The sequence below is a fragment of the Scyliorhinus canicula genome, chromosome 8, assembly GCF_902713615.1.
Source record: "Scyliorhinus canicula chromosome 8, sScyCan1.1, whole genome shotgun sequence".
Classification (NCBI taxonomy): domain Eukaryota; kingdom Metazoa; phylum Chordata; class Chondrichthyes; order Carcharhiniformes; family Scyliorhinidae; genus Scyliorhinus; species Scyliorhinus canicula.
Genome location: NC_052153.1, coordinates 140,359,710 through 140,381,009, shown reverse-complemented (window position 1 = coordinate 140,381,009; position 21,300 = coordinate 140,359,710). Strand labels below are relative to the sequence as shown.

At 44.9% G+C, this 21,300-nt stretch overlaps 1 protein-coding gene across 1 annotated transcript in view; it reads left to right on the top strand.

Moving 5' to 3' along the window:
* The window catches only part of rasa1a (RAS p21 protein activator (GTPase activating protein) 1a), a 285,109-nt gene that overhangs the window by 55,340 nt on the left and 208,469 nt on the right, over positions 1 to 21,300 (top strand). Inside the window, 2 exon segments of the mRNA XM_038805349.1 lie at positions 8,971 to 9,123; positions 12,086 to 12,221. Of these exon segments, the coding sequence (XP_038661277.1) occupies positions 8,971 to 9,123; positions 12,086 to 12,221 (289 nt within the window).

Below are 21,300 nucleotides of genomic sequence, written 5' to 3'. Positions count from 1 at the left end.
AACATTGTAGCAATAAATGGAGGAACTGAAATGTATAATTAAATATCGTTGACAGACAAGTGACTATTTTCATAAATAATGGTACCAAGAAGATAGCATATTGCTAAGGAATAGCACTGAATTGAGGATAACAATAGAGACGATAAACATGTGGGCACGAAAGAAGTGGCTTTTATGTCTACTCTGTGCACCAACATTGATAAATTCACTTGAGTAAAGAGCTTATGTTGACACAAAGGTTTCCACTGTTGTGATGTGACTTGGAACCAATTTGCAGGAAAATAAATGATCTTTTATTGATCCATTTTCTGCTTTCTGAATGTATGCAAGTAGTTGTGCTTCACTGGATAATTAGTTGACATCTCCACTTGGAGAGCAAAAAGCCGACTGGCCACGATACATAGTTGGTCGCGGATAATGGGCGGGATTCTCTGTTTCTGACACGAGGGGCAAGATTCTCCCACAATTGGTGGGGCGGCCCGCACCGGCGGCAAGAGCGGCGCGAACCACTCCAGTGTCGGAGATGTCCACAGTGGAGGCATTGGGGGGGGGCGACAGTTTTGGCCATGGGTCAGCATGTCCAAGGCTTGGGGCATTCTCTGCAGGGGCTGGCCGAGGCCAAGGACAGGGCTGCCGCCTCACAGGCAGCCATGTGCCAGAACTACTTGGACATTACAGCGGTGCTGCTGAGCTTAGACCAATCACAGCAGGCCATGTCTGGGAACATGGCGCAGACACAGAGGGAGGTGGAACAGTCACTGGCTGATGTGACCCAAACCCAGAAGGCGGTGTCATCGTCACAGCGTGATGTGGTGCAGTCCCAGATGGAGATGGCCCATTGCCTGTGCTCCATGGCCGCAAGCAGCGGTTGAGACCAGAGCGGGCCTCCATGGCTGGCAATGCCAGGTAGCGGGAGGTCTCGGGGGCAGCTCACCCGTCCCATGGAATAGCCCGGGGCCATCGGGCACCCCGAGGGAGGAAGAGTTGATGGGGCCCATGCCGGTGACTCCCACAGGGGGGGTGCCAGAACACCGCAGCACCTCGAACTCCCAGCAGGCCACCTCCACTCCTGCTGTACCATCTAAACATCCACCTAGATGTAGCGTTAGGGCCCGTAAGGCAAGAAAGTTAGACACCAGTTGAGTTGGCACAGGTGCAGGGTACAGTTTAGTTGTAGGGGCTACGGCACAAACTGGTATATATTTGTTCGCAATAAACACCTGTTACAACCTGCCTCAATGCTCTGTCTGATGGGTGTGGGGATGGGCTAGTCTGGACTGGTTGGGGGGGGGGGAAGGGTAAATGGTGCAGGTCCTGTGGGTGCCCGGTGCTTTCACAACCACCCCAGGGATTCAATGGGACCGTGTGATGGAATGGCCAGCTCGCATGCAGGGATCACCCAGGTGGAAAGTGCAACCATGAGCAAGGGTCAGACGTTGTCGTACGATGCGGAGCACCAGAGTTCATCGCAGAGCAGCTTGTCATCATCCTCCATCCCATGGACCTGACCCACTATTACTGCCAACCCAGGGCCCCCACCCCGTAGTGCAGCAGGTATGTATCATGGAGGGGGTGAAGGCGGGGTTGGCCGGAATGGCAAGTGAGGGTGTTTGGAGTTGGGATGCAGTGTCCGTACCCTGGCCGGTCCCTCCCTTCCTCGTCGGTGAACCTGGAGGTGATCCCGTGCACATTGCCCCTGGTGTGCACGTCTTGTGGCCTCCCGTGCCTGCCTTGGCCCTCCCCCACATCCTCCTCATCGGATGAGGCCAGGCCTTCATCATCCATCTCCAGCACATCCCCCCCTGCTGCGCGATGTTTTGGAGGACGCAGCAGGCCACCACAATGCAGGTGACCCTCTCAGCATCATACTGGAGGGCCCCTCCACAGCGGCCCAGGCACCGCATCTTCAAGAGGTCGAAGCACCGCTCGATCAGACTCCTGGTCGCTGCATGGACATTGTTTTTGCGGGTCTCTGTGTCGGTCTGTGGCCTCCGGATAAGTGTCATCAGCCACAACCGCAGCAGATATTCCCTGTCACCCAGGAGCCAACCCCTCAGCCGGGGGAGGGGGGGGGGGGGCTCTCGAACATGCCAGGAATCACCAGACATGCCAGGATGAAGGCATTGTTCACACTGCCCGGATGTAGGATGCAGAGGTGTATGATGCGCAGCTGATGGTCACAGACCAGGTGAACGTTCATCGAGTGGCACCTCTTTCGGTTAGTGTAGAGGGGCCTGTTATCCGCAGGACAACATGCATCCCGTCGATCGGCCCCTGGACCTGGGGCATCCCGGAGATAGCAGCGATCCCCTCTGCCGGGCATCATGGTGGGTTCAGTCCACATCAAAATGAGTGTGTTGGTCTGCCTGGGCAAATAGCACCTCCGTGACAGCGTGGATGCACCTGTGCACCGAGGTCTGTGAGATCCCAGACAGGTCCCCACTCGACGCCTGGAAGGACCCCGCGGCGTAAAGATTCAAGGCGACCATCACCTTGATGGCCACTGGGAGTGGGTGTCCTCCCCCTCACCCCTGCGCCGCCAAGTTTGCCATCATCTGGCAGATGTGTCGCATTGTCTCCCTACTCAGCCGGAATCTTCGACAGCATGCCCGGTCAGGTTGGTCCTCGAATGATAGGCAGTGCTGGTAGACACGAGGCCTCATGCGGCACCTCCTTCTCCTCAGCCTGTTGGGCAGCCAACTCTCCAATCTGGGAGGCTGCCACCTGTCCCTCTGCTGCCTGTTCCACTGCTGCACGCTCTGCTGCTGCAGGGCATCTTGCAGAGCTGCAGTAACCAGCAGGAAGGCCACTATGCTGGTTGTATTCTGATATCCATTGTCTGTAGGGGGTGAAAGGTCAACACCTTAGCATGGTGCGTACCACCGGTCCAACGGGCTACATGGTGGCCCCGTTTAGCACTGTGGGATATGCCCCTGCATTCCCCCCCCCCCCCCCCCCTTGCCCTTGCCAGGGGGGGGGGGGGGGGGGGGGGGGGGGGTGCAGGAGCGGGGGCACCCATACGGCTGGTGACACAGATCAGAACCAGGGGCCAAGGTGGGTGGGCGGGCAGTGAATGCGCAGCAAGGTGGCCGCCGGAATGGCGATCCGTGCCTGGACACCGCCCCAGTCCCGTGGGGAGGAGGGGGGTGGTCACTCCAGCCACTCGGCCTATTCCCCCCCCCCCCCCCCCCCATCCCAGGCAGGGCCCTGCCCCCTCTCCAGCCAGCACGGCCAGTGCCAGCTTGCAGTTGTTCCTCTCCATGTTCTACCTTCACTACCTCTCTCTCTCTCAGCAGCCAACCCGCCAGATTTTAAAAGCGCATGTGGACTACGGCGTCGGGAACGCGGCCCATTGCAGGTGTAGAATCGCCGGTGAGCCCACCAGTGATATGCAAACAGTGTTTAAAGTACGCGTGCTGTGCGTCGCATTGACGCCATTTTCGAGGTGACGGAGAATTGTGATTTGGCGACAAATCAGCGCCTGCCGCAATTTTGGCATCGGAAGCACTTCTCCGCCGCCGATTTCGGCGTCGGCCAACGGAGAATCCCGCTGACTGTCTTTGGCATTAATTTGCCTGGAAACGCTGATGGTTGATGAGGAAACTTTCTAGGTGACTCATCACTCTATGATGGAAGTGGTCTCCTATCATGTCAGGCCTTTATGTTTTGCCAGCGTTTGGAACAAAACAAAGGAGAGAACACTTTCAGCAAGGCTTTGCCAAGGTTGTTTTTTTCCCCTCTATGCACCTGGGTTTTGCATTAGTCCTGGTCTATCATACTGAAAGCTATTACATTCAATGAAACAGCATGGCAGTTACAATGGCTCATATCTGTAGTGCATTGCATAAACATTATTCATTTCCATTAATTGGATTCTTTCGTATAATTTTATTCCGTCCGAAATTTCTAGATGCTGATTCTGCAACCCGAACGTGTAAAATATATTTAATCTGAAATGACTCCAATTTGATTGGATTGTAATTTCAAGGCGTGTAAGCAGCATTTAAATGCAGGTTCAATAGAAGGATGTAAAAGATTGTACTGTGACTCCTTATATACTTGCACATCAGCAATTCACTGTAGATAATCACTGAATTAATATTAATCAGTTACACATGGGTGACGCACTGTCTTAATTGACCCAAAGTAGGGCTGGGAAAATTCCTTAATCAAATCCTGCAATGACTCCCAAATGGAGTGCTTATACAAGGAACACAAAATTAGCTAGCAGTTACAGCAAGCAAGAAGGCAAGTAGCATGTTGGCCTTTATTGCAAAGTGATTGGAGTACACGAATAAGGACGTTTTGCTGTTGCATAGGACTTTTGTGAGACTACATCTGGGGAACTGTATTCCTTTTTTGTCTCCATATCAAAGGAAGAGTAGGTTTGCTTTGGAATGGTACAGCGAAGATTCCCTCGAGTGGGATGTGAAAATTGGGATGAGAGAATTGTCCTATGTTGAGAGGCTGAGTAAATTGGGCCTCCACTCTCTGAAGTTTAGAAAACTGAGAGGTGATTTTATTTAAACGCGCAAGATTTTGAAGAGACCTTACAGGGTTGGCACTGAGAGGTTGTTTTCCCTAGTTGCGGAATCGAGAACAGGACACAAATTTAGGCCTGAGATCAGAAAGCTCAGAGTTGTGAATCTGGAATTGTCTACCCAGAGATTTGTGAATGCTTCAATAATGAGTATATTTAGGGTTGAGATGAGCAGGTTTTGGGGGTCTCAGGGAATCAAGGGGTAAAAGGAGTCGGCAGGAAAGTGGAGTTGAGTCAGAAGACTAGCCATGATCGTATTGAATGGTGGAGTCGGATCAAGGGAAAACCCGTGTTGATGGCATGCTCAATAGTTTTGTTTTTATTTTTTTGAAGACTTATGAAAACTTATGTGACATTTGGGCAACACGGTAGCACAGTGGCTAGCACAATTGCTTCACAGTCCCAGGGTCCCAGGTTCAATTCCCGGCTTGGGTCACTGTCTGTGCTCTGCACGTTCTCCCCGTGTCTGCGTGGGTTTCCTCCGGGTGCTCCGGTTTCCTCCCACTGTCCAAAGATGTGCAGGTTAGGTGGATTGGCCATGATGAATTGCCCTTAGTGTTCAAAAGGATTGGTGGGGTTGCGGGGATAGGGTGGATGCATAGGTTTATGAGGGGTGCTCTATCCAAGAGCCGGTGCAGACCCGATGGGCTGAATGGCCTCCTTCTGCATTGTAAATTCTATGAATAAGTTAGATTTTGCACTTTCTGCTTACATTTCATATTGAGGAAGGCTATCACTGAGACATTACCTTAGTGTGGCAAAATCTACTTAAACAAATGAACTATACAAGTGAGGGATAATTCTGTAAATAATAATAATCTTTATTATTGTCACAAGTTTATTATTAATATTGCAATGAAGTTACTGTGAAAATCCCCTAGTCACCACACTCCAGCCTGGGTACACTGAGGGAGAATTCAGAATGTCCAATTGACCTAACAAGCACGTCGATCGGGACTTGTGGGAGGACACTAACAGCAATTTATCATGGCTAATCCACCTACCCTGCACATCTTTGGACTGTGGGAGGAAACCGGAACACCCGGAAAAAACCCACACAGACATGGGGAGAACGTGTAGACTCCACACAGACAGTGACCCAAGCCGGGAATTGAACCTGGGACTCTGGTGCTGTGAAGTAACAGTGCTAACCACTGTGCTACTGTGCCGCCCAGTCAAATAGCAATTTGCATTTATGTAACACCTTTTTAATGTTGAAAATACATTCAAGGCATATCACAGAGGCAAAAAGTAAAAATGTATTTTGAGCCCAAACGGGTGACTAAAATATTGGTCAGTACTGCATTTTAAGGAGTGTTTTAAAGGACGAGTGGAAAAAGTAGTGGGTTTGGGAAGAAAAATTGACGGTGAACCTTCAGTGGTGAAAGAACTACTGCTAAAGGGGTAATAAGAGAGGGGTTTGGATAAGAGATGGGAATATGGAGAGCTGAGTTGGAGTGGAGATCCATGGGGTTATAGAAATAGGGAGGAGCTAGGCCGTTAAAGAATTTATACACTGTCGGCGGGATTCTCCTGAATCGGCACAATAGCCTAAGCCAGCATCAAAAACGGCGCAAAGCACTCTGGCGTCGGGCCGTCCGGAAGTAGCGGAATTCTCCGCACTTCCGGGGGCTAGGCCGGCGCCGGAGGGGTTGGCGCCGCACCAGCTGGCGCCGAAGGGACTGCGCGAGTTAGTACTTACGCAGAACCGCCGGAGTGGTTCAGCGCATGCGCAGACCTGCCTGCGTATTCTGGCGCATGCACGGGTGGGGGGGGGGGGGGGGGGGTGGCTTCTCTGCACAGGCCATGGCGGAGTCCTACAGGGGCTGGCGCGGAAGGAGGAAGCGTCCCCATGCACAGGCCTGCCCATAGACAGGTGGGCCCCGATCACGGACAAGGCCACCGTTTCCTTCCCAGTCCAAATGATATGTGGGTTAGGTGAATTGGCCATGATAAATTGCTCCTTAGTGTCCAAGGATGTGTAAATTAGGTTGTGGGGTTACGGGGATAGGGGGGAATGGACATGGGTAGAGTGCTCTTTCGGAGGGTCGGTGCAGACTTGATGGGCCAGATGGCCTCCTTCTGCACTGAAAAGATTCTATTCTTTTCCTTCCAATGCTTCGTACTTTACACTCGGCGAAATTAAAGTTAATCTCATTATTTAATCTCTGCTCATTTGGAGAAGTTGTTAAAGTCATTTCCTAAATTTTAAGCTTTTAATTCCATATAATCTGCAAGTTTGACCATCGTTGCACTGGATTTTTGAATCAAGGTCATTCATGTTGATTGATTGATTGATATTTATTGTCACATGTACTGAAGTACAACAAAAAATATTTTTCTGCGTTTAAGTGATTGTACACAGTACTTACGTAGTAGACAAAAAGAATAATTGACAGAGCACTTTGACAGATGGTACATCAATAAATAGTGATTGGTTACAGTGCGGAACAAGGACCAAACAAAGCGAATACATGAGCAAGAGCAGCATCGGGCATCATGAATAGTGTTCTTATAGCGAACAGATCATTCTGAGGGAGAGTCGTTGAAGAGTCTGGCAGTTGGGAACAAACAGTTTGGATATGCGGGTCTTCAGACTTCTGTATTTTCTGCCTAATGGAAGGGTCTGGAAGAGGGCAAAGCCTGGGTGGGAGGGGTCTTTAACAATGCCATCTGCCTTCCTGAGGTGTAGACAGAATCAGTGGGAGGATGGCAAGCTTGTGTGATGCGTTGGGCTCAGTTCACCACACTCTACAATTTCTTGCAATCTTGGGCCAAGCAGTTGCGATACCAAGCTGTTATGTAGCTGGATAGGATGCTCCCTATAGCACTTCTGTAGAAGTTTGTAAGAGTCGATGCAGACATGTCAAATTTCTTTAGCTTCCGTAGGAAGTAGAGATGCTGTCGGGCTTTCCTGACTGTTGCATCAACGTGAGTGAACCAGGACAGATTGTTGGTGATGGTGACTAACAGAAACTTAAAGCTATCTACCATCTCCAGTTTGGAGCCATTGATTTGGGAGGGAAGGGGGGTGTGTGTGTCATGCTATGCTTCCTGAAGTCGATGATCAGTTCCTTGGTCTTTCCAACATTTAGAGAGAGGTGGAGCTGTCGTCTATGAACAACAGTCTGACGTAGGTGTCCTTGTTGTTGAGGTGTTTGAGTGTCGATTGTACGGCCAGAGAGTTAGCATCTGCTGTGGATCAGTTGTGACAATAGGTGAACTGCAATGGATCGAGACCGTCTGGGAGGTCTTGTGACTAGCCACTCGAAGCATTTCATGATAACAGATGTCAGGGCCACCGGTCAGTAGTCGTTGAGGCACGCTACCTTGTTCTTCTTTGGCACTGGTATTATGGTGGTCTTCTTGAAGGAGGTGGGGACCTCGGAGCGGAGAAGTGAGGTGTTGAAGATGTCTGCGAAAACACGTGCCAGCTGGTCTGCACAGGCTCTGAGTGCTCGCCCAGGGACTTCAGCGGGGCCTGTCGCTTTCCGCGGGTAAATTAGAAAGTAGAAATAATGAGCGCAGCGCTGAGCCCTGAGGATGACACTAATTGGTATTTCCCCCAACAACTCTCACAACTATTGTAATAAGCACTTGTTTCTTATCCATTCACACGTTTATGGTAAATCTACACAACATTTAGTTTAACTGCTTCTGTATTGCTTTTTGTGTACTTTGTATGTGGCGTTTTAAGAATGCGATGCTAGAAGTTTAGCTTCCCTATTCAATTCACATTTTGCTTTCCAAACTGATGTAGTTTAGAGCTATTGAAGATGTATTGCAAAGTAATTATATTTTATGTTGAAGATTGATGTCTCTCAAACAAGCTGATCGGTTTAACATTGAAAGACGAATGGGTTATGTAAAATTTCCAGATTTTAAACAGTGATGAGCACAAACTTCAATAATTGTCATACTTGGTTCTTGTCTAGTATAATATCGTGGTGGCATCTGTGTAGGAAGAAACTATTGTTACGCAGAAAACAATGAATAACAGTTGAAATTTGTATTAAAATGCATCCTGTCACAAAACATGCAAAGTGATATCCTAACTCATAGTGTGATTGAAATTGATTCCTAACAGGGCAGCATGGTGGTGCAGTGATTAGCACTGCTGCCTCACAGCGCCGAGATCCCAGGTTCGATCCTGGCTCTGGGTCACGGTCTGTGTGGAATGTGCACATTCACCCCGTGTTTGCGTGGGTTTTGCCCCACAACCCAAAGATGTGCAGGGTATGTGGATTGCCCATGCTAAATTGCCCCTTAATAGGAAAAAATTAATTGGATGCTCTAAATTTATATAAAAAAAGAAATTGATTCCTGGCAACAGGAATCTTCAACTCTTCCATTTGAGTCAATGCACTTATCATTTTATTGTCTGAAGTTTGTGGTACTGTATAAATACATAATTAATTTTACTTTTTCAGGTGGTATCATGGAAAACTGGATCGTACAATTGCTGAAGAGCGGCTTTGTCAGGCAGGCCGACCGGGAAGCTATCTCATTAGGGAAAGTGATCGAAGACCAGGTTCATTTGTGCTTTCGTTTCTAAGTAAAACAGGCGTGGTCAACCATTTCAGGTGAATATTTAACATTTTTCATTTTGAATGTGGGAGGGACTATTTGAACATACTGTGTTGACTTCTTTGAACATGAAAATTATATAATTTAGCTTCTGTTCCTGAATGGGCCAGGCAATAATATAATTCCAAGGTTTCTTGTTCACGGTTAGCATCAGTTGTGATTGATTTTGGAGATTTTGTTCCTTCAGTCATACAAACATACAAATTAGGAACAGGAGCAGGCTATTCACCCCTCAAGTCTGCCCCGCTATTCACTAAGATCATGGCTGTCTGATTGTAGCCCAAATTCTACATTCTGTATACCCCCAATAGATTATTGGCCGACAAGGTAGTCAAAGGATGTCTACCTCTGCTTTACAAATATTAATTAAGTCTGTTTCCACTGCTCTCTGGGGAATAGAGTTCCAAAGATTCACGACCCTCTGAGGGAAAATATTCTTCTCATCTGTGCAACAGATGCGAGACCCCTTATTTTTAAACTGTCTCCTAGTTCTAGATTCTTAAGGGGAGACGTCCTTTCCCCATCCACCCTGTCAAGTCTCCACAAGATACCTTTTCTATAAGATCATCTCTCAAACTTCTAAACTCAAATGAATACAGGCCCAGCCTGTCAAACCTTTCCTCATAAGATTCCCCAACTCCATCCCAGGCATCAGTTGAGTGAATACCTGAACTGCTTCTGATGGATTTATGTCTTCAAATCCCTGCAGTGCCAAAGGATGCCATTTAGCCTATTGGGTCTGCACCGATCCTCTGAAAGAACACCCACCTAGGCCCACTCCCCCACCCCATCCCCTCAACAACACCTAATCTGCTCAACTTTGGACACTAAGGGACAATTTTAGCATTTATAATCTACCTACCCCTCTTTGGACTGTGGGAGGAAACTGGTACATGCGGAGGAAACCCATGCAATCATGGGGAGAACGTGCAAACTCCACACACACTGTTACCCAAAGCCGGTCCCTGCCGCTGTGAGGCAGCAGTGCTAGCCACTGTGCCACCCTGCCACCCATTTCTTAAATAAAAGCCTGATATATGGAACTTGATTAAATTGAGGTTATAGCTCTCATCCATAAGCTTACTTATAACTTCAAAGAATTCCAGTAAATCAGTGAGGCACTTTTATTGTTATTCACAAAATCGAACAATATTGGCAAAGCTGTGTTCATTACTTATCCCTAGCTCCTCTGATATGGTGGTGTTATGGACAGGGGAGAGATAGTGGGGTGGTTCTGCTTTTTTTCAGCCCTTGACTAACCACAACAAGATGTGTTTTTGAAGCAGTGTTCTGACCATTTGAGAGCTGTGACTTTTGGGAACAGGCACAGGACAGGCTTCCTTGTAGGTTTAAATTAAAAGATGGAATAAATCTTTATTTTCTCAACACCCAATATGTCATCGCAACAACATTCACTGTGTCATTTATAAGACATACACACATAAGAAAGGATGATCACAAACTATGCAACATGCAGTTAGATTAGCTAGCGTCCTGAAAATCAATTTTACTGTCAATTTTTGAGATGGTGCTGAAAACATTCTAGGTCTGAAGATTCTCTCTTGATTGACTGAAAACAACATGGTTGGTAGTTTCTGGCAATCAACTCAGTGGTTCACTCCATGCGATAGCGTTTCCAGTAAAGTTGTGGTTAGGACCCGGAGTGAAATTATACCCCAAAGGTAAAGAACAGTCCTACATCTCTGCTTGTATGTGAATTTATAGAAATGATTCTTTTTCCCTTCTCTAGTCTTTGTATCCCAAACTTAATAAGGTATTTCTCACCACAAGCCATTTTCTGTCATGTGACGACTGTGCTGGTGTTCTCATTGTCCACATAAATGGTACAATGAGCTAAGCAATTGTCACACACTGGAGAATGCTTGATAGTCCCTTTAACGTTCTAGGTATGAATAGCCTCCCAATATCTTTATTTGCATTTGCATCTCCATGTCTATTGATTATTGTTACTGAATCTCTTTAATTGAAATAAGGAGGAGAAGTCATCAGAACCTGGGAAGGTCATTCAAATTTTAAGTGACTTACCAAAGACGTACCCAGACATGAGTCGGTACCTGTATCTGCAAAGAAAACAAAAGCAGGTCCCTTATGATTTAGTATTCATTAGGATTGGGCAAACAATTTGGCCTGGCTCCTAAAAGAACGAATTTGAACAATGAAGTGACGTGCTGTAGAGGAAGTTGTTGAATGAGATATTTATTTCATTTGTGAGAGAGATCTTGTAACAAGATGCAAATGTGTTTTGTAGGTTTCCTTCAATGTCACACCAAATAAAGCATTTATCCACGAACTGGGAAGATTTTTTTGTTATTTAATCTTCTCCATCTACTGAAATATTTTTGCTTTATGGCTAATATACGTTTTTGCTATTTAAATTGAGATGTGAACCAGTGAAACTTTTAGCTTGTTGGATGGAATTTGTATTTTTGTAGCATTAAGTGCAATGCCTTGATCTTGGATCACCTTATTTTCGGAACTTTTGATTGTTAGATGAGCCTTACATGTGATGTAAGCTGACTCTGCATATAATTAGGCTGTTGTGCATCCAGGTGCATTTCAGATGTCAATAGTTTCTGATTTTTTGTGCTGCTGTAGCAAGTTGGAATTGTTGCATTTTGATATTAGCCTTCTTACCTTTCTTAGGAATGTTTCTGTGAAGATTTAAATTGTAGATTGAAAAGTGAGGATGGAGAGTCCACCTTCTTTGATCAACTGTATTGTCTGAACCCTCAATTTCCTTGCAACCACCTTAGAAGAAATCCAAAGATTCTATCCTGCTTCACGACTGCTATTAGTTTTTACCCATATCAAACAAACTTCCTAAGCATAATTTTTAAATGTAAAAAATTAATTACATTACTCTGTTACACAAATTAAATAATTGTTTAAGTTATCTTAACGTTATAACTCAGAATTGCATTGTTGTGTTCATTCTAGGATCATTGCAATGTGTGGTGACTATTACATCGGTGGACGACGGTTTTCCTCCCTTTCAGATCTAATTGGATACTACAGCCATGTGTCCTGTTTACTAAAAGGAGAGAAGCTTCAGTTTCCAGTAGCACCTCCAGAGGCAAGTGTATAATTCAGAAATGTTGGTCTTGGAGCAATATAAACACTAAAATAACACATATGAAAAGCAGGGTGAGTCTGTTACATCAAACCTTTATCGTGGTCTCTCAGGACACTCACTTGTGTTTTCTTCCCTGCCCATTCTTTGTTACATTCTTTTTCAGTCTCGTCTCTCTCTATCTTCTCTGTCCCATTCTTTTTCTCATTGTCTTAATTTGTCAACCCAGATGCAAAAATGGACGTGTTAGAGGTTATTTTCTGTAACTGTGACCCCAAAAGGTGCAGCGCGAAACTTGGTCCCGTGCTGCTGAGACAGTGAAGAGTGTTGGGTATTAAGTTAAGCAGTCAATACGTGGGTACAGTTTCTTTAACCCATAATTTTTTAATTTTGGGCAGACCGTTGCTGGGTGACACAATAGCATTCGCTTTGGTAAAAATGTAAATTGGACAGCAACTTCCGCTGGATGCATGTTTTACGTGGGTTCAATTTGATGTTTCTTCGCCTGGAAGGGTAAAACCTATGCTAACCACCATGCTACCCTGGGCAGCAGGGTAGCATGGTGGTTAGCATAAATGCTTCACAGCTCCAGGGTCCCAGGTTCGATTCCCGGCTGGGTCACTGTCTGTGTGGAGTCTGCACGTCCTCCCCCTGTGTGCGTGGGTTTCCTCCGGGTGCTCCGGTTTCCTCCCACAGTCCAAAGATGTGCGGGTTAGGTGGATTGGCCATGCTAAATTGCCCGTAGTGTCCTAATAAAAGTAAGGTTGGGGGGGGGGGGTTGTTGGGTTACGGGTATAGGGTGGATACGTGGGTTTGAGTAGGGTGATCATGGCTCGGCACAACATTGAGGGCCGAAGGGCCTGTTCTGTGCTGTACTGTACTGTTCTATCTTCTATAGTTAGATTGGGTTAAATGCAGAAATCTGGAAACCATTGTCTGAGTTGCTTTGTGAAGTGACGGAATATGTCCATGACATCTTGCCGAGAAACTTGGTGTTGCAATGTATGGAATGGTTGAAGTTGCTGTACTTTATGACAGATGCCTCTAAACCTTGTCAGGAAATGTTCAGCCTTGTCCAATCCAGTGAAATAAGTTTTTAATGGTGCAATAAGTCTTGATTACTATGAAACAATCTTTCTGGCACTGAAAATTTATTTTAACAAATGTAGAGCAACATTCCTTTTTACTCTTTTCTTCTGTCAATCCAATCTTCTTTTCCTTCTCTTTTGCTTTTTGTATATGATTTGGCATTGAATGAAATATTCTAACTTGCACTTCCTGATCGAAACCATAGGCTCTTCATTAACTAATCAAACTGAAAAATTGTTAAGAAAATATACAGTTTATTGTCCAGTTCACACAGTACCCACATCCCCTACATGGGGGTCACGGTACATTCTACTTTAAAATCCGACAGTAAGTCTATGGGTAGGCGTAATGAATGGCTGGCACAGAGTGCAAAATTTGAGCAATTAATTTTGAATCCTGTTGAAGTATAGCTCTGAATGAAGGACATTATTTATTGAATTATCAGGGATTTTGATATTTGCGAGGGCAGAACATTAATTCTTTCAAGGTTTACTGATATGGTTGTTTCTCCACTGGGAAAAATGTGCATTGGTTTTTGAATCTCTCAAAGTCTATACGGGCACTAGTTGGTGGTGGTGGATGGGGTTAGTGAGGGGAGGGACTGTGGTAGGATTGGGATTGAAGTTGGGTGAGCTGGGGTATGAAGTTGGATTGTGAGGAGGAGAGGCCGGGGTCTTGTAGGGAGTAGCTATCTCAGTCTACATTTGAAAAGAGTATTGAAGCATTAAGTTTCCACAAAGCCAATTGGTTAATGTGACCAGAGATTACACGATCCCCAGAGGCACTCTGCAGTAACAGGTGAAACGGAAAACTGAAATATTTCAGGTACAGTCCTTCATTATGTGAGTAGTGATGGGGACCCTTAGAGATTGGAGTATGATATCATAGAAACAGAAAAAATAGGAACAGGAGGAGGCCATTTGGCCCTTCAAGCCCACTCCACCATTCATTATTGTCATGGCTGATCATCTAACTCAATAGCCTAATCCCGCTTTTCCCCCATATCCTTTGATCCCTTCAAATGCTATGTCTAACCGCTTCTTGAAACCATACAGTGTTTTGGACTCAACTACTTCCTGTGGTAATGAATTCCACAAGCTCACTACTCACATAATGAAGGACTGTACCTGAAATATTTAAGTTTTCCGTTTCACCTGTTACTGCAGAGTGCCTCTGGGGATCGTGTAATCTCTGGTCACATTAACCAATTGGCTTCGTGGAAACACAGTTTATTGAGTAGGTAAATAAGCAATAACCAATTGGCTTCTTGGAAACTTCGTAAGTAAATAAGCAATGTGTGAAATCTGTGGGGATTGGCATCATCTAATGCCATTGTAATTGGCATCATCTAATGCCATTGTAATTTAGAACATGTATTATTAAATACAGTTGTCATCACAATACAGTTGTCGTCACATGGAGGTCAAAGTTCTGCCAAGCGGCAGCCTTTACTTGAGCATAAAAATCTGCTTTTAACTATTTTAAAATACATAAATTTTCTGAAGAAAACCCATAATTTAAAAGCAGAAACAGAATTGCGAGAACCAGATTGTACCAGGAAAATCAGCTTTTGTGGAAAGAACAGTCATTTTTTTGGTGTATTCTGTTGAGAAGGCTGCTATTAGAAAGGAAATAAAAACTTTGCACTTGTACAGCACTTTTCAAAACCACCAGTGTCTCAAAGCACTTTACAGCGATGAAGTACTGTATGAATTGTAGTCACTGTTGTAATGCAGGAAACACGGCAGCCATTGTGCACTCCACAAAGTCCTACAAACAGCAATGTGATAATGAGCAGATAATCTTCTGGTGATGTTGATTCAGGATTAAATATTGACTAGGACTACGGGGATAACCCATGCGCTATTCCTCAATAGTGCCCTGGGATCTTTTCATCCACCCGAGCAGACAGTTGGGGTTTTGTTTAACACATCATCTGAAATATGGCACCTCAAACAGTCCAGTGCTCCTTCAATACTGCACTGGAATGTCAGCCTTGCTTTTGTGCTTATGCCTTGGAATGGGACTTGGACTCAAAACCATGTCATTCAGAAGTGAGAGCAGAGAATGGAAGTTGGAGGTCTTTGTGATAATATCTCAATATATTTGTATGGTGGTCTTAGGCAAACTAAGATAGTTTTAATGGATTTATATTTGTGTGGTAAATATTAGGAATAAAGTAAAGTTTTACGTGGGTTCAATTTGATGTTTCTTCACCAGGAAGGGTAAAACCTATAGTTAGATTCATGCTTGGCAAAGGTGTTCATGGGTGTGGGGGTTTGTTAATTTCCAACTGTGTTTCTATTGTGCTTAGAGTGGGCTACAATGTGAAAGATAAGTAAAAGGGATAAGCATGTAGGTGTTGCTTAACAGCTGGGACCTTGTATGGTAGAGACGTGTTTAAGTTTTAATTGAGCTAATTTGATTGCAGTAGGAGATGGGTAGTGAGAGAGAAGGCAGCTATTTCAGCTCTGCTGGAAGGAGTTGGTTGAAGAAGGCTAGAAAGGGACATCTCTCTCAGCCTTGCTCGAAGAAAAGGGGCAGGATTCTCCGCCGGCGTGATTCTCCGTTTTGCCGGTGCTCGGGAGTTTCCTGACAGCGTGAGGCTGCCCCACAATGGGACACCCCATTGACCGGCCGGTGTACCAGAGAATCCCGTCGACGGGTCGAGGCTGAAAAGTGGCGTGGCGGGGCAGAGAATCTAGCCCACGCTATACTATGCAGTAATAGTTAAGAAAATAGATGCCAGAAATCTAAAGCCAATGAGAGAAAATTAAGCGTCCAAGAAGTTTGGAGTTAAGTGAAGAGACACCAAGATATTGTTCAGAAGAATTCAAGGAAAAGTAAACAAAGTGTTCTGAGTTAAAGAGACAATGGCAGTAACCAGATTTAAAGTGAGACAACAGCCTTCAAAGATAAATCAAACGTCTGATGCCATTTTAATACAGTCTGGGAATCAAGAGTTAAAGCAATTCTGAGCAGTTTGCGTAGCAGTCAAGACAAATAAATTCTAAAGGGGTTGGTGTGAAATCCTAGCCCAGATTCACTACAAAAAGTGGAGCGGAATGTTTAAAAGTGTAATTTGGAAAATCTGGTCTGGACTTTGGAATGCAAACTGCTAAGGGAAAGCATTATTATGAGAAGATTTTAAAGCATGTTTTGGGAGTGGAATTTGAAAAATCCCATGTGGTCATCGTCTGAGGAGAAATCCACAGACTCTAACTTGGGTTCAGAGCAGAGTGCCTATATTTTGACCACAGTCATCTTGTTTGTTTGAAAGGAACTTTTGTGATAATGAGATCATTGTAGATTAAGACACACTTTGTAAGCCATGGTACTCCTAAAACCTTGTGTAATATGAGGAGGTGGTGGTGCAGTGGTATTGTCGCTGGAGTATTGTATAATAATCCAACTTTTCATATTTAATTAAAAATAATTCTTGGGTATAAAAATGAATTAGTGGTTCTGTACTCTGTTCCTCCACTTTTTATTATCAAGGATTTTGATATTTGCAAAGGCAGGACATTAATTCTTTCAAGGTTTACTGATATGGTTGTTCCTCTGGTAAAAATATGCATTTATTTGTGAATCTCTCAAGTCTATTTGGGTGCTAATAGGTGGTGCTGGGTGGGTTGGTGAGGGGAGGGACTGTAATAGGATTGGGATTGAGGTTGGGAGAGCTGGGGTATGAAGTTGGATTATGAGGAGGAGAGGCCATGGGTCTTGTAGGGAGTAGCTATCTCAGTTTAGGTTTGGATTTTGGAAAAAATATTGAAGAATATTGTGCTGGATTCTCAGGTTTTGAGGCTTTGTCCCAACGCCGGCATGGGAACGGTGGCGTTTTCCAACAGAGAAAATGTCGTAAAACACCCACCGATCCTCCGTTTGGCTGGGGACCAGCATCAAGGCAGCGTAGAGCACATGGCTCTAGCTGCTGATATGGCTCGGAGAATTGACGTATCCGTGGCCGCGCATGCGCACGGTGGCTGCCTACAGCAGCTGTGCCGTGCAATGTGGCACCGGCCGCTCGTGGACCTGGCCTGCGAAATAGTGCTCCCCTTTGGCAGGCTCGCGTGCCCTGGAACACCCCCCCAACAGTGTCCCCAGCCCCAGGCAAAGTCCCCCCTGCCTGCGGATCGACCCTCCCTCAACAGTGGCGCCGCTGGACTGAGCCCAGAGCCACGTCGAGTTTCCAATGGATGAGACTACGAGAGACCCACGCTGTCGGGAACTCAGCCGGTCGGGGCGGAGCATCGGGGGGCATGCCTCGGCCAACGTCCTGATGCCGTCGCGCGGCATACTTGGGAGAGGGCGAAGCATCGCGAAAGCGGCGCCGCCCCCGATTTGGTCGTAAACTTTGATTCTCCGGCCAATCGCTGAATGCGGTTTCGGAATCAGCGACTGGAGAATCCCGCACATTGTCTTTTGAGCCAGGGTTTCATTCTGGGATGTTCCCATCCAGTTATAATATATGAAGTAATAGAGGAGTGAAAGGATTGCAGAACCCAGGTGGCAGATTGAAATTGAAGTTTTGTAGCTGCTGTTTTCTTACTCATTGTTTGTGTCCTTGTTTCATCTGACACCTATTGGGTTCAAAAGCCTGTAAATCATAATCGAGGGTTATCACTTAAATCATCCAGTGAGAATATAAGATTATTCTGTTCATGTAAAACATCCCACTCTTGTGGAAGATGTGCTGCAAGTTCTTTATTTTGTATCATTACTTGAACACAAGTTGATCTAAGCAATTCTGTTCAAACTAATTGCTGTGCATGAAACTTCACCTCAAAAGATATTAACTCAATCTCGATTTGGAGAGATTGAGGAAATCCATGTGCAAAAGGCACACGTGTTTGTTCCAAAGGGATGCAATCCCTGGATGATGCTATTCTATAGCTAGATATAATAATCATTCATTGTCACAAGTGGGCTTCAATGAAGTTACTGTGAAAAGCCCCTATTCGCCACATTCCGGCGTCCGTTCGGGATGGGTATGTGAATGAATTTCTTTAAAAGATTGCTTCAACAGACAACTGGTACAACTGAACTCCAAGTGCCTAAGACAGTTGGGAATTTGTGGTGACTTGTTTTTTGGAAAACACCTGATTAAACTTCCTTGCCAAAAACTGGTATAGAACGCTTTTAATGACTGCTGGACGTCTCAAAAGTGCTTTGCAGCCATTGAAATACTTTTTGAAACATAATGATTGATCCAATGTCAAAATGGCGGCAACCAATTTTGCACATAGTAAGCACCCACAAACAGCAACATTATAATACCCAGATAATTAATTTTTGTGCTTTTGTTTGGGGGATACATATTGGCAAAGACACTGGAGATAACTCCCCACTCTTCTTCAAAATGGTATCATGGGATCTTTTTGTCCACTGGGGAGTTTCAAAGTTTAGCATTTCATCTGAAAGACATTGCAGCTCTTTCTCAGTACTGCACTGGGTGTCAGCCTTGAGTAGTGATAGTTGTAGGGGAGTGATCTTGATTTGATTTTGGGGGAAGTAAATTGCTTTATAGAAAGCTATGTACTGCACATAGGAAATCTTTCTCCAAACTCCACCAAACCCACATGATTTGCTGGTCGGATTAATATTGTTCTTCCTTGATTTCCATTTGAGATCCTCTTGTCTGAGTTGTTGCATCGTCAGCTGTCTCTTTCCATCAGTGTGGTTCTCCGACTCTGTTTCTTCTTTGTATTTGTGACCACTTTTACTTTTCACCAAAGCTTATATACTCTTTGTTGATAATCCCTCAACATTTGTCAGCAGCTGAACGACTGCATACAGCTATGTTGAAATTCCCAGGGCCTGAATACTGAGGAACTTCTTACCTCCTTAATGCTTTGTTTCACGGACACACTTCTTAAATCCAAGCTTGGCATCACCAAACTGATATTTCCTGATTTGACCACTTATTTGAATCTAATTATGATCTTGGATTTCAATCTGACTCTATTCCTCTGATCTGCCTCCCTTGCCATCCCCAGTAGCCTGACTTCATATGGATTTCAGTAAAGCGTTTGATAAGGTTCACCACGGTAGGCTATTGCAGAAAATACGGAGGCATGGGATTCAGGGTGATTTAGCAGTTTGGATCAGAAATTGGCTGGCTGGAAGAAGACAAAAGGTGGTGGTTGATGGGAAATGTTCAGCCTGGAGTCCAGTTACTAGTGGTGTACCACAAGGATCTGTTTTGGGGCCACTGTTGTTTGTCATTTTTATAAATGACCTGGAGGAGGGCGTAGAAGGATGGGTGAGTACATTTGCAGATGACACTAAAGTCGGTGGAGTTGTGGACAGTGTGGAAGGATGTTACAAGTTACAGAGCGACATAGATAAGCTGCAGAGCTGGGCTGAGAGGTGGCAAATGGAGTTTAATACAGAAAAGTGAGGTGATTCATTTTGGAAGGATTAACAGGAAGACAGAGTACTGGGTTAATGGTAAGATTCTTGGTAGTGTGGATGAGCAGAGAGATCTCGGTGTCCATGTACATAGATCCCTGAAAGTTGCCACCCAGATTGAAAGGGTTGTTAAGAAGGCGACGGTGTGTTAGCTTTTATTGGTTGAGGGATTGCGTTTCGGAGCCATGAGGTCATGTTACAGCTGTAAAAAATTCTGGTGCGGCCACATTTGGAATATTGCGTGCAATTCTGGTCACCGCATTATAGGAAGGATGTGGAAGCATTGGAAAGGGTGCAGAGGAGATTTACCAGGATGTTGCTTGGTATGGAGGGAAGATCTTATGAGGGAAGGCTGAGGGACTTGAGGCTGTTTTCGTTAGAGAGAAGAAGGTTAAGAGGTGACTTAATTGAGGCATACAAGATGATCAGAGGATTAGATAGGGTGGACAGTGAGAGCCTTTTTGCTCGGATGGTGATGTCTAACATGAGGGGAGATAGCTTTAAATTGAGGGGAGATAGATATAGGACAGATGTCAGAGGTAGGTTCTTTACTCAGAGAGTAGTAAGGGCGTGGAATGCCCTGCCTGCAACAGTAGTGGACTCGCCAACACTAAGGGCATTCAAATGGTCATTGGATAAACATATGGATGATAAGGGAATAGTGCAGATGGGCTTTAGAGTGGTTTCACAGGTCGGCGCAACATCGAGGGCCGAAGGGTCTGTACTGCACTGTAATGGTCTATGTTCTATGACTTGTCAGTTTTTAACCAATGAGTAAAATGTCACATGGAAAAAAAAATGAATTGCCATGTAAGGTTTTCATTCTTTAGACCGTGAATATTGTCTCACCTTATGTTTTCTTTGTAAACTTAGAATTGATATTTGTGTCACTGTTCTTTTTCATGGGTCAGACAAAAATAGTGTGAATTACTGTAGAAAAGAGGTTGTCACTTGGTGAATCATGTCCTGTTACCATGATACTACATGCCTTAGAAAGCATATTTTGTATTTTTCATTTGAGCTGTGGCATTTAAGTAAAGCCATTGGTAGATGGAAGAATCCTATGATAGATTAAGAAAATGAACCAAACAAAACAATTGGTGTTTGTTTTGCAGTTGCTTGAAAATCAATGGCCAGGATTTTACAGCCCCACTCGGTGTGTCTCCCTCTGGTGGTAGCAGCAAGGCATTTAAATCTCTATTCCGTTCGGGATCCTAATGTTCGCTTGGTGGGAGGGGCCATAAAATCCTGGCCAATGTGTGCCATTGTACATACCACATGTTTGTATGCAAAATGGTAGCTTTATTTCATGTCACATGATATTTTATGGTTCTATGTTAGTGAAATGGGCCATTTGGCCCATCAGTATGTTCTGCTGCTTTTCTCTACGTCACCTCATCTAATCACATTCCACTGCATGCTTCCTAAAGCCTTCAATATTCCTTTTTCAAGCAAAACTTTTAACATAATTTCAGCATAGCAATCCTCTGAAATAGACATAGACAGGCAGCTAACATTTATGATAATTACTCTTTAATCCCTTAAATACCATTTTAAAATTTCATTTGATACAATTAAT